General features: G+C 35.0%; 1 protein-coding gene across 5 annotated transcripts in view; it reads right to left on the reverse strand.

Moving 5' to 3' along the window:
* The window catches only part of LOC122015493 (DNA polymerase zeta catalytic subunit-like), a 45,915-nt gene extending 28,881 nt beyond the window's left edge, over nt 1-17,034 (reverse strand). Inside the window, exons 1-7 of one of the 5 annotated variants that reach the window (XM_042572406.1) lie at nt 16,434-17,030; nt 16,265-16,347; nt 14,655-14,712; nt 13,292-13,338; nt 13,098-13,207; nt 12,520-12,562; nt 8,451-8,519 (exon numbers count right to left, since the gene is read on the reverse strand). In XM_042572406.1, the coding sequence (XP_042428340.1) occupies nt 8,451-8,519; nt 12,520-12,562; nt 13,098-13,207; nt 13,292-13,338; nt 14,655-14,712; nt 16,265-16,347; nt 16,434-16,542 (519 nt within the window). In that variant the 5' untranslated portion in view covers nt 16,543-17,030. Of the gene's footprint in view, nt 1-8,450; nt 8,525-12,519; nt 12,563-13,097; nt 13,208-13,291; nt 13,339-14,654; nt 14,713-16,264; nt 16,361-16,433 lie in introns of those variants that run through there. The other 4 variants (XM_042572405.1, XM_042572407.1, XM_042572411.1 and 1 more) reach the window with 4 other exon arrangements.
* Between the last annotated feature and the right edge of the window lie 1,078 nt (nt 17,035-18,112).

An 18,112-nucleotide genomic window follows, 5' to 3' on the forward strand; every position in this document is an offset into this window, starting at 1 on the left:
TAATTAAATTTATTTAGGAAAAAAAATTTATTTGGTGAGGAATTAAGAAGGAAATAGTTTTATAGAAATTATTAGAATTTTATGGAATTTTTATGAATTATAAATAAGTCGTTTTATATTTTATAGGGATAAAAGAGTAAGATATAAAACCTGTTTAGAATACTCCTATTAAGTAGGAGTTGATAATATCAATTAACCTAATGTTCAATTACAAAACCTAAGCATTATTTATTTGATGCGTGAACAGTAGGTTCATCTTTTCACACAACATAGACGTGCAACGCAGACGCACTGCTTACCGTCAACGTCGCATGCTGACCGTCGCCTGGCCCAAATCATCACTTAACCTCTCCTCTCATGTCTCTTCTGTTTTCACGCGACACGCCGGTGCACAACGTGAATGTGCTGCTCACCGCCGCCGCATGCCGACCCTCGTCGAATCGAAGCCGACCGTCGTAGCCAGCTCGTGCTTACGTGTGCGACACATGGCTATCTATGGCTCTTCTTTACGTGCTTGAGGCATTGTTCCACCACGCGATCCGACATCGCATCGCTATGCAACGACACTACCACCGCACATCTCCACCGACCTTGTGTCTCCCTCTTCCACCTCCCCATCATTGCCACCTCTTTGCTGTCATTGCTGTTTCGCAGTGACGAACCCCGAGCACCGTCGCCAGAGTTCTGGTCATCGCAACAATCAGGTTAACTTTAATTAATCAATAGTTTGGTTAATTAATTAATCAATCAATCAATTAGTATTAATAGATGCAATTAATGATTAATTGATAATTGAGATTGGTTAAGGTTGATGAATGACAGGATAATTCATTTAATGAGTTTGCTAACAGATTTATTAATTAGGGTACATTAATTTAGTAACAAGTTAATTAAACTAGATAAATCAACTGATTCATATATGAATCAGTTGATTAATTGGTTAAATAATAAGTTGATTAAATAAATCATAAGTCAACAAATTGATTGATAGGTCTTGAACCAATCAAATACGGATTTGCTATACCACATTTAAGACAATTAAATGATTTTGTAGAGAAAGGGAAATAAATGATTAACCTACATAGACTATTTATGATTATTAGAATTATTCGAGTACTTAATTTTGCTTCTTAAACAATTAATTGAAAAATATCGGGAGCAAAAACAAAATCTACATATGGTATTCATTGACTTAGAAAAAGTTTATGATAGAGTCCCAATAAAAATTATATAGGGAATTTTAGAAAAGAGAGGTGTTAGCGTAACATATATTGAACTAATTAAGGATATGTATGAGGATGTAACGACTAGAGTAAAGACTTCAAACGGAGTAACTAAAGCATTTCCAATAAAGATAGGGTTACATCAAGGATCAGCTCTAAGTCCCTATCTTTTTACACTAATTATGGACGAACTCACTGCGCACATTCAAGACACAGTACCGTGGTGCATGTTGTTTGCAGATGATATTATTTTGGTAGATGAGACACGTGAAGGAGTAAATGCTAAGCTAGAATCTTGGAGGGAAACACTAGAAGGGAAAAATTTTAAACTTAGTAGATTAAAGACAGAATATATGGAATTTAAGTTTAGCAATATTAGAAGTAATGAAACAATTGTTAAGATAGGAGAGGACGAGTTGCCCAAAACCGAGAGATTTAAATATTTAGGATCATTTTTGCAAAATAATGAAGGAATTGAAAGAGATGTCTTACATAGAATACAAGCAGGATGGGTGAAATTGAGGAGAGCGTCGAGTGTTTTATGTGACCGTAAAGTATCTCTTAAACTTAAAGGTAAGTTTTATAAAACCACAGTTAGACCTGCTATGTTATATGGAGCTGAATGTTGGGCTATGATTCGAGCACATGAGCAGAAGATGAGAGTTACAGAGATGAGGATGTTAAGGTGGATGTATAGACATATGAGGATGGACAAAATAAGAAATGAGAGCATTAGAGAGAAAGTCGGAGTTGCATCTATTGAGGAAAAACTCCGAGAGACACATTTAAGATGGTACGGACATGTACTTAGACGACCAATAAATGCTCCAGTTAGGCGATGTGAAATTATGATAAACATACATATCAAACGAGGAAGAGGAAGACCAAAAAAAGACTTGGTTAGCAACAATAAAATAAGATAAAATTTATTTAAATATAGATGATGATATAATAGGAGATAGAGCTCAATGGCGTAAAAGGATTCATACAGTCGACCCCACCTAGTGGGAAAAGGCTTGGTTGTTATTGTTGTTTGTTGTTGTATCCTATACATGTAGGATTTGAGCTCGAGGCATGCCCTTTGACTTGAAGATGGTTAGATATTGTACAATGAGGTGGGTAGTTCCTACTTTAATCTCTGTTCTTTTGTTCTTTGATCTTAGTGCATGATTATTTATTGTCGTTTATTGATTAGATAGTAGTTACTGCTATCTTGACTCCCCTCTATTTGCTCGAGTTGATACTTTATTGTTTGCCCTTATGTTTAGTCTATTTTATATCTACGTAGTCTTCTTTGTTTTCATGCATGTATTGTTTAAGTATTACCATAGTATAGTTACAGATTTATGCTTGGACATTTACACCATATAGTGATATACTTAGGCTTGTAACCATATGTTAGTGATATTATAGTATAGTTATATACTATATAAGTGCATATATGTTAGCGAGACTATATCTGCTTATACCGTTATACAAGATAGATATCTTACCCTAGCAGAGTGATAGAGTATTTTGGGTTATCTCCTTTGGACCGACCCCATGACTACTTGATTTTGAATCCGTTGGTTTATAGTATTAGATGAGATATTATCACTAGATGGCTAGGATTCCCTTGATTGAGTTTGTTACTATTGTACTTATTGTTATGGTACTTAGACATATGTTATTAGACTTATTACTTAATGCATGTCTATGCATTCAAACTGTCATTAGATCAGATAGTAATTTTAAGCTATCGCATATAGACTGTAGCGAGTAGCTGAATATCCTACTTGACCGCTTTTGGTTGTTTAGGCTTATGACTATATGCTAGTGAGACCCTACTATAGTGTAGCTAGCAAAATTTATTCTTGGAGGTGACTATCACTACTTACGTATCATTTTTGATTGGTACACTTATACATCCTGTCTGCCCATATGACCATCCGTAGTAGAGCGTTCTTCCGTAGTTACATATCCACGAGATCATTTGTGGTAGAGCATTCTCCCGCAGTCAGTGATAGGGGAGCTAGATAGCTACCTCATCCTGTCCACCCACGAGACCATCTGTGGTAAAGCATTCTTCCGCTAGTTATTTACCCTGACTGCCCACCGGGCCATCTGTGGTAGAGCGCTTCTCCTGCAGTTGTTATATGCTAGCTATATATCGGTCATGTATTTGTTTGTGCAGGTTTGAATGTACATGTACTCCCGATTTATTGAACAGGTTAGTGGAGTGTTACATTGTTAGTTATATTTTTGGTTAGCAAATGATTATATTGGTGTTATTGCTTTTGTAGTATCTTACCTGAGACTGCACCCTTTGATCTCCTTTTATATAATATCATGCACTATCTTTCTATCTAAGCTAAGTCGTTGTACTCACTATCTTTTATTTCTCTTTGATTTCCAGGTTAGAAAGTAGATGAAGAGTCATGTCGCCCAGAGGTCCTGGCTGCCGGTCCCACTCGAGTTGGATTCTTCTTTTGGATTACTTTATTTTCTGTTGTGCTGTCATTATTTATTATTTTCTTTCCCTTGTTGAATTGTTGAGCTTTCGTTATAATATTATAACTATTATTTTGTATAGTTTAGTGTGATTACACATATACATACATACCTATATGCATTAGTTGTTATGAATTGTGATCTTGTATTACATCGAGATGGTTATATTGGCTTTTAGTGGTTTGATATCAGTTATGCCTTATATTGTCACTAGGGGGTACCGTCTAGTTCGACAGACAAGTATACTCTCAAAGTGTGACATTAGCATCTTCATCTTTGTGACTCATATACTCAGTTTATAGCTCAACGACAAGCTCCATATATCATAGTAGATTAAACTGTCATTTTATAAAATTTTCTTTTAAGCTTTAAAGGTACCTTATAATAACAAAGACATCTGACGTCCTCCTCTATTGCAACCATCCTACTTGTATTTTATATAAAATATCTCTATCAACCCTTCCATCCTTTTGTAAAAAGTAAATCAGTTAATTAAAGCTCTCAATTATAGGTAACTAGCCATCTCTAACCTTAACAATTCTCTTACTACGTCTAGTACTATTAAACTTTTTTATATATATTTTATCTCTACTTTACTAAGTCTAAAACCTTTTACTTCTAATGTTGCTAGTCAAAATTAGCATTTACATCTTCAAGTGTTTCATCGATCAAAACGATGTTATCTACATACAACATGTACTATAATAACGTGTCTTGGATGTGTCCAATAAATTCATCCATAACTTGTAAAAAGGTATGGACTTAAAGGTGATCCTTCATGTAACTCTATCTTTATAAAAAAAGTTTTGGTTATACATGCTCATGCATATCCTTAATAATTTTATTATATGCTACGTTAAGTCCTTTCTTTTCTAGAATTTTCCACACAGATTCCCTCGAAACCCTGCCATAAGCTTTTTTAGTCAATGAATATCATATATAAATTTACTTCTTTCCCTTATATTTGTTTAATCAAGTGTTTGAGAAAATGTATAGCTTCTATGGGAAATGAATCCAAATTAATTTTCGATCAACTTGATCTCCTTAATTTTTTATATCACTCTTTCTTAAAGTTTCAAGATATTACTCATTAGCTTAATGCCCCTATAATTCACACAATTTTTTATGTCTCCTTTATTTTTATAAAGGGGACTAAAGTATTTACCCTCGATCAAACATTTTCAATATCAAATTGAATAATTTCGTCGACCATTTAATCCCCTACTTCCCTACGCACTTCTATACCTATATTGAAATATCGTTCGGTCTAATCGCTTTCCTATTCTTCATTCCATTAAATGTTTTTCTACTTCTATAGTTTGAATTCTCTAATAAAAATTTAAATTTTTATATATGACCTACTAAATATGTCAATGTCGGTCCAAGCTCGGATGAAAAAATTGAGGGTTGTTTTAGTTTGTCAACTAGTGTCAAACACAAGCAAATATACCATTAGATTCATCAAACTATTGTGCTCGCTAGGTTGTTCGAACATGTTGCATGGTCCAACTGCAATGTCACAATAAGGACAACTACATCTCCATGAAAACTTAGATATAATGTTAAATATGCAAGAGTTCTCACACCGCATGTTGGATAAGAACAAACATTATAAGAATACCAATTGCCTTAAATTTAGAATATGTAATATAAGAACACTCGCTAGTAAAGTAATTGAGACAATGATTAGGAAAAGAATTAATATTTTATATTTATAATAAATAAAATGAATAGGAGAGAAGGCAAAGATGATAGAGATTTCAGATTTTAAATTATGGTGCATAGGAAATTAAAGAAATGGAGTAGCTATTGTTGTAAATAGTTCTTTAAAGGATGATGTAGTAGTAGTTAGAAAGGAGGATAGGATTATATCTCTTAAGAAAGTGATGGCGAAAGAAACTATCAATGTAATTAGCATATGTGCACCTTAAGTAGGATTAGGTGAAGACACTAAATATAAATTTTGGAAAGACCTAAATAAGGTATTATAAAAAATTGTGTCCAATGAAATGATTTTAATAGGAGATTTAAATGAGCATGTAAAAGTAAAAAAATGAGGAATGAAACAAAAAATGAATAAGAAAACACTATATTAGATTTTAAGATAACATATGAACTTATAATAGTTAATACATTTTTCTAGAAAAGAGAAGAACACTTTAACTTCAAAAGTGAATAATAAATCGCAAATTAACTTACTTACGATCTCAAAGAATATAGAAAGATTTATAAAGGTTGCAAGGTCATTCTTAGAGAAACCTTAACCACCCAACATATGTTAGTAGTGTTAGATATGCACTTCAAGCATAATATTAATAGAAGGAAGACATGCATGGCTTCTAGAATCAAATGGTGGATGTTAAAAGCTGAGAAACAAAGTATATTTAAGAAATGGGTATAAGCACAAGTATTATGAGAATACATGGAAACTCGAATACAATATGGGATAAAATAATATTAAATTTAATAATAGTGGCCAAGAGCATACTTGGTAGTCAAAAGAATGTACACCACCAAGTAAAGAATCTTGGTGGTAAAACAAGGAGAAAGTGAAGAAAAAACGAACCTATAAGTTATTATACACTTGTAAGAACGAAAACAATTTAAAAAAAGTATGTACTAGCAAAGAAAGAGGTGAGTGAAGCCAACAATGAATCATTCGAACGTTTATATTGATAGCTAAATATAAAAGAAGAGGAAAAGGCCATCTATAGAATAGCTACAGCGAGAGAGAAGAAGATGAGATCTTATCTAAATAAGATATATTATAGATCAATGCAATAGGACACTAGTGAATGCTGAAAAAATAAAAGAGCAATGAAAAAGATATTTTCATTAACTTTTTAAAAAATATTTACATATACCAAGGACGTAACTAAAAGGGAATTGGCACAAACGAGACCATCCTCAACATGTCATTATCCGATGTTGCTTGATGCTTGCCTAAGATTCACCTTTGATCGATGTCGTTCACCTTGGGATCACAATGAGATATTAGGGGTGGATGAAGCTGAAAGTGAGCTTCATTGTAACCTAAAATGTTAATTAATACCTTAAACCATCAAAAGCTGTAAAACTTAAACCTGTGTCCCATTCCTCCCACCCCCTCAATCTAATAGCAACAATTCCCAACTCGATTGACCATATCAAAGTAGAAGCATGAGACTCCCACTATTTTCCCCTTCCTTAAGCAAATCTCCTAGAAATTGTTTTTCCTTCTATCTTCCTAATCGACCCTATTGACACTATGTCATCTCATCATATCAACATAAAAGTGGCAAAATATCATTAAGGCCAGAGATTAGAGACCAATACTCTGATTATAAAGGATACTTAAAGTTGCTTTATGGCATAGTCACCCCCTTCAGTTCAAGTGCGTAGTTGACATATAAATAGTAGTAACTACAAGGAATCAACCTCTCAAATCAACTACAAGGTTAACATATAAACAGTACAAACTACAAGGAAGCTCATAACAGTACTTGCTCTATTGAACTGCACTCTCACAAGTTTTCTCAGTGCAACAAGTATCAAAATCAACTTGGCCCAGGACTCTTTTAGACTGCCTACTCTACACTTATTCTTGATGATGATAGACCTTATCATGATTTTTAGTCGCCTTAATGGGTGTAGAGATCTTCTAGTAAGGAGAATGTTGCAACAATCAATTCATGTCTAAGCTCATTAATTATGATTGATTACATGAATCATGTGCTTAGATTAAGTCTAACGTCACTCTCAACCATTTCAATCCAAGTTTAGGATGGGCATCAATGTTTTAACAATCACACAAAAACAAAATTAAAATTGTTTAACTTTAAAATAATAATAATAATAATTGGTCCAATAACATAAAAATCATGTGATTTTATTTTTTTAAGAAAAATATGGTTTTAGTTTTTCTAGTTCTGGCACACAGCATATTGGCCTTAGGAGATTGAGTTATTGGAAAGCCTAAAAAAATCAATTATCAACAAAAGAGTTGATTCTCCAACACTATTCTCTCCCTTTTGTAAGTGTCAATTTAGGCATGCAAATCCATGAGATCAGTGACTATGGCACACAATCCCCAGTTGTCGTGTGTTGGTTTTTTACATTTTACAATCTGGTTGAAAATATATAAAATAATTGAAAATTTAACTATGCATTGTTAACATAATAGTGTATATTACCTTTTTCATTTCTTTAACTTCATATTCAAAGACTTTTAAATTTAAATTGGTCAATAAATTTGTATATTTGCCAATTCAATGATTCAACAAGTTTAATCCAATTAGAGTAAAATATAATCTTTTTAAAAGAAAAAATGGTTAAACAAGCTAGGGCAATCTCATACAAAGAGAAATAAATCTTCAATATAAAATTGAATTGTTGCTTGACATGCAAAAAACAAAAGATGGGCCTCGATTATGGACTTTGCAATAATATGTTCTAATTAAGACATGCACAATACACTAAGTTTGCTAAAAACAGAAGAAAAAACAAAGTCAAAGTAGAAAGAGAGAATTGTCCAATTTATTCTATCCTATTAATTCATTTTCTAATGCCTATTTTATTCACAACATCATCGTAGAGATCAGACAGCAGTTTCCAAGTTGAACCGTCAGAATCAAGGTAGCTAGACCATCAAGTAATAGACCACAAATTACAGAAACAACTTGTTCATGGACGATACTTCTAAAAAATTATTGCATAGTTGAGTGTCATTTAGAAAATGAAACCACAATAATCACTTACCAAAAAATGTAAAAGATACGGAATATGAGATTCATAAGGTTGAAAGTTCCTACCAAGAACAGCACCATCCTAAAATGAAAACAATAATGGTTAGAGTGAAAACATAAATCACAAATGAAGTTGTGGAAATGTCAAAGGAGCACAACTATAACCCTGTCAAGTGCTCGTTACGTTCCAGATGAGGAGAGCAAACAGAAATCTGAATACGCCAGTGTAAGTTTCAGTTTTCTATTTCTGTTATCTGTAACCTAAATGTATCAACACTGCTGACTACAAATTTATTGGAGATAACTAAATCAACCTTTCTCAAGTCAACTCCGTGATCTATTAGAAGAACTGGCTGAGGCTTAGTGATTGAACGACTAGCTCTATTGGATTGGCTGATGTGATTGTTAAGTAACTAGCTAACAATTTTTTTTAGTCAGTTTAAGCTTCAGTTTCCTATTTGAGTCACCCAAAACCTAAATAAATTAGATTACTGGTAAGATCAACACAAGTGATTACAAAATTAATGGAGATAACTAAATCAATTTATCACTAGTTAAGTCAACTCATAGTTTGAAATCACGTACTGTGCCGAGCGAAATAGTCGAAATGTATCTTCTTTTAAATCACCAATACCACTCAGCACCAAAGTTTAAAATCTCGAGTCGCATCATAGTTTCGATCTTTGACCGGAAAGATATTATTCCAATATCGCGTCGCTCTGATGCATAGTATCGGTGATAGATTAGAAGTTGAAGGAGGAAGGAGATGAAGCAAATGAAGGAGACATTGTGAGTGGTATCAAGCTTCAATATTTTACCGGAATTATATATTTTGACCATTTTGCCTGGCATGGTACAAGTTTTAAAATCAAGCTCGGCACAAATAATATTTCCTTCCTACACTTCATCACCTTCCTTCTTCAACTCGAATTCATTACCGACACCATGCATTGAAACATTGACATGATATCAAAACAGTATCGTTCTAGTCAAACTCTAAAACTTTGGCACAGCTCAACAATTTGTACCTTGAGTCAACTCCGTGATATATTAGGAATTGGTTAAGGCTTAGAGATTGAAATAGTGGTTCTATTGTGTTGGATAAGTAAGTTGTTGTCAGAAACAAAGTTTAGTTTTGTTTGATAAATATAAATATATTAATCCAAGGAAAAAAGGGGTACAAACTAACTTAAATCCAAAGAAAACGGGGTACAAACTGGATTAGGCAAGCCCAATCACCAACATTGTCCCATATAGCTAATGGGAAGCGCCATCAGACACTCACCCCAATCAAACCACTAGTCCCTGCGAAATACTTATGTTTGACACAAGATCAGAGTATACTCCCAAAGACCGATACACATGAGTTTGTAAACTCCTGAAGATCTTCTCAATATCTAACTACCCCTATCTACTATTCCTCGCTCGTCAAACATAATGAATCATGGAAGACAAGGTCAGGTGATTGGCCTTTGTTGACACCCTACTCCCTCAAAAGTATCTCCCAAATGTTAGGACCTTTGTGCCCGCTAGAGGGGGGGTGAATAGCGGTTCGTCGCGCTTGCTTTGGTTTGCTTCTTCTTGATGATGTGCAGCGAAAAATACAAGAATCAAACACAAACAACACTAACTCTAAGGATTTACTTGGTATCCGCCTCAAGTAGAGGTGACTAGTCCAAGGATCTACACACTCACGTACCCTCCACTATGAAACCACTCATTTACGGTAACTACTGAAGGCGGAGAAGCCTTACAAGCTCACAATACAACAAGAATACAAAGAGAAGCAAATACAAGGGAGATCTTACAAGATTAGTACAATAAACCCTAAACCTAGCTTCTTCCTCTTGTTGTAACTCGCCTCTTGACTTGGATGTGCCTCCAAGAACTGACGGTGAAAATCAAGGAATCGCTGTGGAGCTTTGCTGTGAGCACTCGTAGAGAAGAAACGAAGAAGTTTCGAAGGAATCGCACGCCAACGGCTAAAACCTGCGCCAACGGTCGAATCTCAATCGATTGGATTGCTCCCAATCGATTGGGGAGGCTTTGGATCGATCGGTCGATCGATCCAGAGCGCCTCTGTGCTCTCTGGAAATCACCTGGATCGATCGGCCGATCAATCCAGAGCTTATTGCGCAAAAGCGCAGCTCCCAATCGATCAACCGATCGATTGGGCCGATCGATTGGGAGGCTTTCTGTGCGACGCATTCGGCTTCCCAATCGATCCACTGATCGATTGGGAAGGAGACTCTCGCGGGGACTCACCCAATCGATCAACCGATCAATTGGGCATGAGCCAATCGATCGGTTGATCGATTCAGCTCCTGATTTCTTACCCAAGGCAAGCCCAAAGTCCCCTAAAACCAACATCCGGTCAACCGTGACCTATTGGTACATCATGCCTAGCATTTGGCTACACCCGACCAACCTCGAACTAGCCTTCTAGCCTCCTCCATCAGTCTCACGTCCCTCGGATATCTCCCCATCCTTCACGCCTTGCCTTCAGGAGCTTCCTTCGACCTTATCCTAGTTATCAGGTTCTCCTTGCCAAGTCACACTAGGACTCACCTTGCCAAGACCACATGCTTGGACTTACCTTGCCAAGATCACACTTGGACTTACAACCTTTGCCAAGATCACACTTGAACTTTCAACCTTTACCAAGATCACACTTGGACTTACCAGTTGTCTGGCTCCTCACCAGGACTTTCTCCAATACCTAACCTCCAGTTAGGACTTTTATCACTGCCTAAACTCCAGTTAGGACTTCCCCAGTCAAGTCTCCTGTCAACCCTGACCTACTTGACTTGTCTTCTCATCAACCTGGTCAACCCTTTGACCATCTCCACAACCGGACAATTGCTCCAGCAATCTCCTTATATTGTCAAACTCTTTATATTGTCAAACATCAAAACTCGAATCTCGACTCAAGCTTGACTCAACTCAAGCTTAGTCAAACTGGTCAAACTTGACCAAGGGAAATTTCCCCAACACCAAAGACTCGCATCATCCTCCTATACGTAGACATATCCTGTCGCATATGAAGTCATTCTCTGATCCTCCTCCAAAGCTCCGCAATAGGGGGCACCCAAAGAAAATATGCTCCTGAGACTCTAGCACATGACGACAGAAGGTGCATTGCTGATCCTCCAAGTACTCTTGTCTATCTCTAGTGGAAAGACGTCCCTACGCCAACATCCAAAATGTAACTGCATGGCTTGGCAGAATATGTCTTCCACACTGTCTGAACTCATGGTTTCTTAGGATTAGAGTGCCTAAAGAAATCATAAGTCTGAGTCACTCCATCATCCCGAGTAAACCAATCTACTAGCAACTGTCTAGCAGCCTCCGGTGTCCTAGATGCCAACAGACAAGGTCATGTATATGAAGCAACCACTTAATCAATGGAGAATTTGTGTGGATGACGTCCCTAAACCATACATTCGTGCGCCTCAGGAAAATGTGAAACACATTACTATGTCAATTTTATAAACAACTTCTGTAATTTTTTTTTTTACATTCTTCTGCATCCTTCCAAACAAACTACGGATTATAGAAACCAACAAAGACCTAGAGCTGAATGACAAAGTGAAGTGCCAAGAGTGGTGAGAATTCCACGAATTGATGTTTCTAGCTCCAGCAAAAATCATTTATTTACATGCGATTAGGCATAAATAATGAAAACAACTTGTTAAGAAATTATATAAACAACAAGAAGGAAGAAAATGGTTGCCTGGTCCGCCAAAACTCAAGGTTTTGCCCCTTTTAAGAAAATATATAAAGAGGAAGAAAGAAGACTGGGAAGTCGTGGTCCACCAGAACTCAAGTCTTTAAGGGTCAATGAACATGGAACAAAAAAACTCCGTGTTCCGATATATGAACTGTTAAGTCACAGAAAAGAGAATGATTTGATCCTTGGGGAATCTAGCCAATAATGTATTAAGACCAAGGGTTAAGTGATATATATACTATGAATTCTTATTGGAGAAAGTATGTCATCTATTTGATCTCCATTTTAAGTTTAAAGAGAACACAGCCCAGTAGTGGAGAACAAACATGACAAGGAAAACGTTTTTCCTCACCAAAAGTATATTGGCAGCACGAACAACATCATGTGGATGATATCTTCACACCCCCAATCAAGGAAATCAATTAAAACCCCTCAGTCAGTAAATAAAAGATAGAGTAAGATAAATAATAAAAGAAGTGGAGAGAACATCTGGATTCGCAAATGAAGTTTTCATGTCACCAAAAATGCAAACAGTAAGGCAGAGGAAGAATGACCAAAATACAAACACAATTAATTTAATTGTTTAAATTTTCAGTTGGAATCAGGATATTTACTACCAAACTTAAAATAACACAATGTTAGAAGCAATTCCATTACTCAAAGAAACTTATTCATAAAATTTGATATCACGTAACTAATTATAATTACATGTTATCAAGATCATTTACATTCTATTATCGATTTTATTTTGTCTAACCCTGACTTTGTTAATCTAGTGCAGCTAATCCTATCCCTAATACAAATTCAAACATTGAAAAATAAATTCATCTCAAGGTTAATTTTTTCAAGGCAATCAATTAATATTACCAGAAATATATAAAGAACTACACTGTGGGATTGCTACTTGTAGATGACGATATATGAGGATACAAGTATATCTTTATAAAAAGATCCTCCAATGGATGATATCCATAAATCTTCTTTGCCCGAACAAGGCTATATCCATGAACACTTCTTTTGGTTGTAGAAACATTTTGATTCTGTAATAGTTAAAAAAATGACAGAGATCTAATAAGCTCTCACAGATAAATGCATCCATTCAATCCCCAAGGTGTTAAACATACCAGAGCCTTCTCCAAAGCAGTCATTAAAGCCTTCATATACTGGTCACCTACAAAAAACAATATGGCACATAAAACCTAATTAGATAGTGTAGGTCATCTATATCCTTATTTAAATGACGCATGTTCTATGAAAATCATCACTTTTATTTTGAAAACTACAACTGAATTATGAATAATCAAGTTCACAGCTCCACTTCATGTTTATTAATGTTGCAAAGAATAATCCATGTTGTACTAACAGTTCTATATTTCTCATCTTTGCCTTTTCTTCATCTTCTGAAATTATGAAGTAAATCAAGTTGACAACATCACTTTATTGCAAAGAAAAATCTAAGTTGTATTAACAGTTCTAGCTTTTTCATCTTTACTTTTTTTTTTATCTTACATAAGATATTATGCTAAAATAGAATCTAGTAAAGCAACAATGGTTGGAGTACCACTGAGAAGAGAATCTAGTGACTGCCTCATATCAGTGTCAAAAGGTCACTGAAACAAATCCTATTGAAAGACACAATTGATTTAGGGAGCAGACTAGCATGACATTTCAATATACATATCAGCGCAAAGCAGTGCATAAGTTAACTTGAAATTTAATAATGTAAAAGAGAACTGACCGAATGAAAATAAAAAAATAACAACCAAAAGTTGATACAATCAAGGATACAATCAACATTGTGCATATGCCATTAAGACAAATATCAATCACAAGAAATAGTTGCAAGAAAAGTCCAAAATGACAATGCTTGCCTCCTAATTTCATTAATTAATTGGAAATTTAATTGCCAATATACAAGGTGGTTTATCAGGCTGGATTACTGGCAAACCCAAAACAACACTAAGTGTATTCTTTGTCAATCAGCAACTTACCATACCTATTTAAAAATCAGTGGTTGAGAGGAGTTGCTCATTTTAATGAAAGATGATACAAGAAAACTAACGGTAACGTCGAATCAAAAAACAAGGTATATAATTTATTTTTTATGAAGACTTTTGCAACTGCTATCATGTAGTTGATAAAGAAAACTATTCCAAAACAATGATGAGCTCCATGCTCTCGGTACAACCCAGGCTCTTCTAGAACATTAACCATGGCATCATAAACCAAATACTATTTCTTACATTGATTGGAGACCAAAAAGTTTTAGATGGAATCACAGCTAATGGTGCATAGACAGAATAAATTTGTGTTGCAGGAGTGAACACGCACCATTTGAGATGATGCAGAAAAGGTGGAGGTAAATTGACAAGAAAATACTGTGCACATGATAAGGATAGGTAGCACCTTAAAGTCTGCATTAATGTAAACTACACTGAAGTTTCATATAGCTCATTTTCTATTCAAACTGTTTTTCAGAAAGGTCACCTTCTTTAGAACTTTGAAGAAGCTCATCAGGAAAAGGTATATAAAAAAATGGCAAAACCTACACCAACAAATGAAAATAGTTAGCATGAAAATCCAAATGCAGAGTATATATAATTCATGAAAGGTCAATTCATAACATTTAATTATTCTAATTTATTAAAACTTCTTTAATTAACCATGTTTAAATCACTTTAATAACTGCAACAAAGTACCGTTTGACAAGTGTGCTTATGTATAATATTTCTTCATTATGTGTAATTGGAGGAAATTTTTATAACAAACACCATAACTATATCTTTATCCCAAACACATTTGTTTAAGAGCTTGGCAATTTAGAGAGATTACCGTTTCTCTTCAATCAAATTATTATTAATCTTTTTAAAACCAAGAGCCACACAAGGTCAACCTTGTTACTCAGGTGTAACAGTAAAATGGAGTTATAAAAGTTGGTGTTTGGCATACCTGCCATTTTTCAATTTAGAAAAAGGAATACATACAATAGACGGAACAGACTATAAATAATAAAGGCAGATTTCTCACTACTTGAATAGGTTATGGTACTCAGAGAAATAAATGAACTCTAAGCTTTTGCATTGATAGATGAGTTATTTAACTAACACTATTTTTGTGAAGTATAAGCACAATGTTCCATTTTATCATAGTTCTATTGGCTCACTAGAAAGTTAATAAAGTGAGAATGTTGTGCCACAAAATATGGCTTATACAACATCTAACTGGGAAATTGATTCTGAGATATATGTTCTTTAGTATCCAAACCCTCCTCTCCCCCTTTGTGAAGCAAGCAACGATCCAGGCATGCTCCCCTAATATTTCGATAAAATAAAGGTCACCAACTTCTAGTTGTAGGAAAAGTTCATCCCATGGCTGCAAGTATATATGTGACATGGGATAAGCTTATGAAAAATAACAACCATGATAAAGTGATATGGATAATGTGCATATCAATGAGGCCAAATCCTCTGGTCCAGAATATACCCTATTTATTTATTGGTTGGGTGGACTGACCCCACCTGTTAAACAGATAAGATCCCGTCCATCCAACCAATGAATGAACAGGGGATCAAGACTGGTCCAGGGATCCTGACCAGAGGATCCCTGCCCACATATCAATCGAGAAAGAGGAAGACCAAAGAAAACTTAGTTAGTAATAATAAAATAAGATAAAATTTATTTAAACATAAGTGATGATATAGTAGGGAATAGAATCCAATGACATAAAAAGATCCATATAGCCGACCTCATCTACCGGGAAAATGCTTGGTTGTTGTTGATAGGGTGACTCCTTGTCTATTATTAATTTTCCATTTATCCTTCTCCTTTTTGTTTTATTTTACGTTCCATGTTTCCACTACTTCCAAGGTTGGCTTTCAGTCCCTTTGGACTTCCGAGGTTGGCTTCCAAGTGACAGCAATGCAGTGCGTCAATGAATTTCTTTTATTAATTTAGAAATTGTCCCTTATGGATTTCAGTCATTGGATTCACATGCAATTCTTATGGTGCAAGATGTAGCATAAAACATTCAAGCTTAAAAAAATGAAACCAAACCCAGAAAAAAAAAATCAACAAGAAGTGCATATACGAAACAGAACCCCATGAATGTGGAGACAAGCTTTCTGTCCAGCCGGCGTAGGTCCGAAAATCCTAATGACAGGAACTTCCTTCACACTCCGCCCTAACATATCAGTCTTTAGGAAGGTTTCACTTTAAAATCAGCAAAAGAAGACAAATTAAAGGGATTTAGACAGAACGGCAACAAACCATCAAGGGAACTGTAGCAGATGTCGAAGCCAGGGATCGGAGCCGCCATGTAGTAGTCAAGAGAGACAATGCGAATGGTGAAAAGAGTATTTTCCGAAGGAGCAGCCATCGGCGTCGGATGGGTTGGCGGATGGGTGGTATGCGAAAGAAAAGAAACGACGACTTAGGCGCTGTTTGCTTCACCAATTTCTGCTCCGAGGGAACATAGCGAGACGACGGCACTGAATCCTAATGGCTATCCTTGTTCTCTCCGCGACGGCAGGCGAGCACAATAAAGGGGGTGAAGGAAGCTTAGTGTCATACAGGATACAGACGAGCTCACGGAAGGAAGCGAAAAGATCAGCCTCCGCAAGAAGGTGAAGGTGCCAGCACCGAGCACGCGACAGCGAGGTCGGGCACGGGGGCCGACGGTGAAGGCTAGAACCCGGGGATCGCAGTTCGCGTCTCCGACGATGGGTAGCGGTACGGTGGGGGCAAACGCGACGAAGATTTCGCCCCTCCCCTCCTTTCCTTCTCCACACAAATTACGATTCAATCGAGTGAACGGCCCATTCCCCTCCTTTCCCCCACTTCCTTCGCCTCCCACTCTCTCGTCTCCTCAACCGAACTGCACGGGATTTCCACGTGAGTCGTGGCGGATTAGACGGTGACCTTGTAGTTCTGACTTTTTATTTTTAATTTATTTTTTGTTATAAATTTTGGACAAAATTCAAAAGGAGCTTTTTTTTGTTATATTAAAACACGTTTTCTTAAATAGGGTCTCATTTAAAATATTTTATCATAATTATTCTCAACCAAGCTGATGTATTTTTATCTGCTCACAATTGTGATTAAAATTATTAAAATCAATTCTAAATTTTAAAATATTAAAAGATTATTTATATATATAATAGCTAAGTAAAGAGAAGAAAATAAAGGATTTTATCCCAATAAAATACAATAATAGAGTAGTGAAGAATAAGATAATAAAAGAATGATAAAAAAAATATTTCATCAATTTTTAATGAAAATTTAGATAACCATTTTAGCTTAGAAAATTGAAGTAGGTGAAATTTAAATTTTTATAGGAGAATTTATATTTTTAAAAGTATTATAGGTGTTAAATGTGATGAAAACTTACTATATGAATTATAGCTAGGGCTACGAAGTTAACGAGTCATATTAAAAAAAATTATAAAAGAGTATTTAAAAAAACAAAGGAGTAATACTAAGGTGATCAAAAATCAATTTAAATTTACATTTTCTTAAACAATTGATTGAAAATTTTCAAGAAAATAAACAAAACATAAATATAGTATTTATTGACCTAAAAAAATTTATAATAAAGCCTCGAGAGAAAATATGTATACAAGTAAAGAAATAGAAAATATTAGTATAGCATATATTGAAGTAATTAAGAATATTTATAATGATTTAATGACAACAATGAAAACTCCTAACGATTTAACTAATGTATTTAGTATAAAAATATTTACATCAAGGATCAACTCTAAGTTCATAACTTATTACACTAGTAATGGATGAACTTACTGGATACATTTAAAATATATTATATGATGTATGTTTTTTTGCAAATGACATTATTTTGATTGATGAGATACGTGAATAAGTAAATGATAAATTAGAATCTTAGTAGGAAAGGTTGGAAGTTAAATGTTTTAGATTTGAGTAGAATAAAT

The sequence above is a fragment of the Zingiber officinale genome, chromosome 8B (genome assembly GCF_018446385.1).
Source record: "Zingiber officinale cultivar Zhangliang chromosome 8B, Zo_v1.1, whole genome shotgun sequence".
Taxonomy (NCBI): Eukaryota; Viridiplantae; Streptophyta; class Magnoliopsida; order Zingiberales; family Zingiberaceae; genus Zingiber; species Zingiber officinale.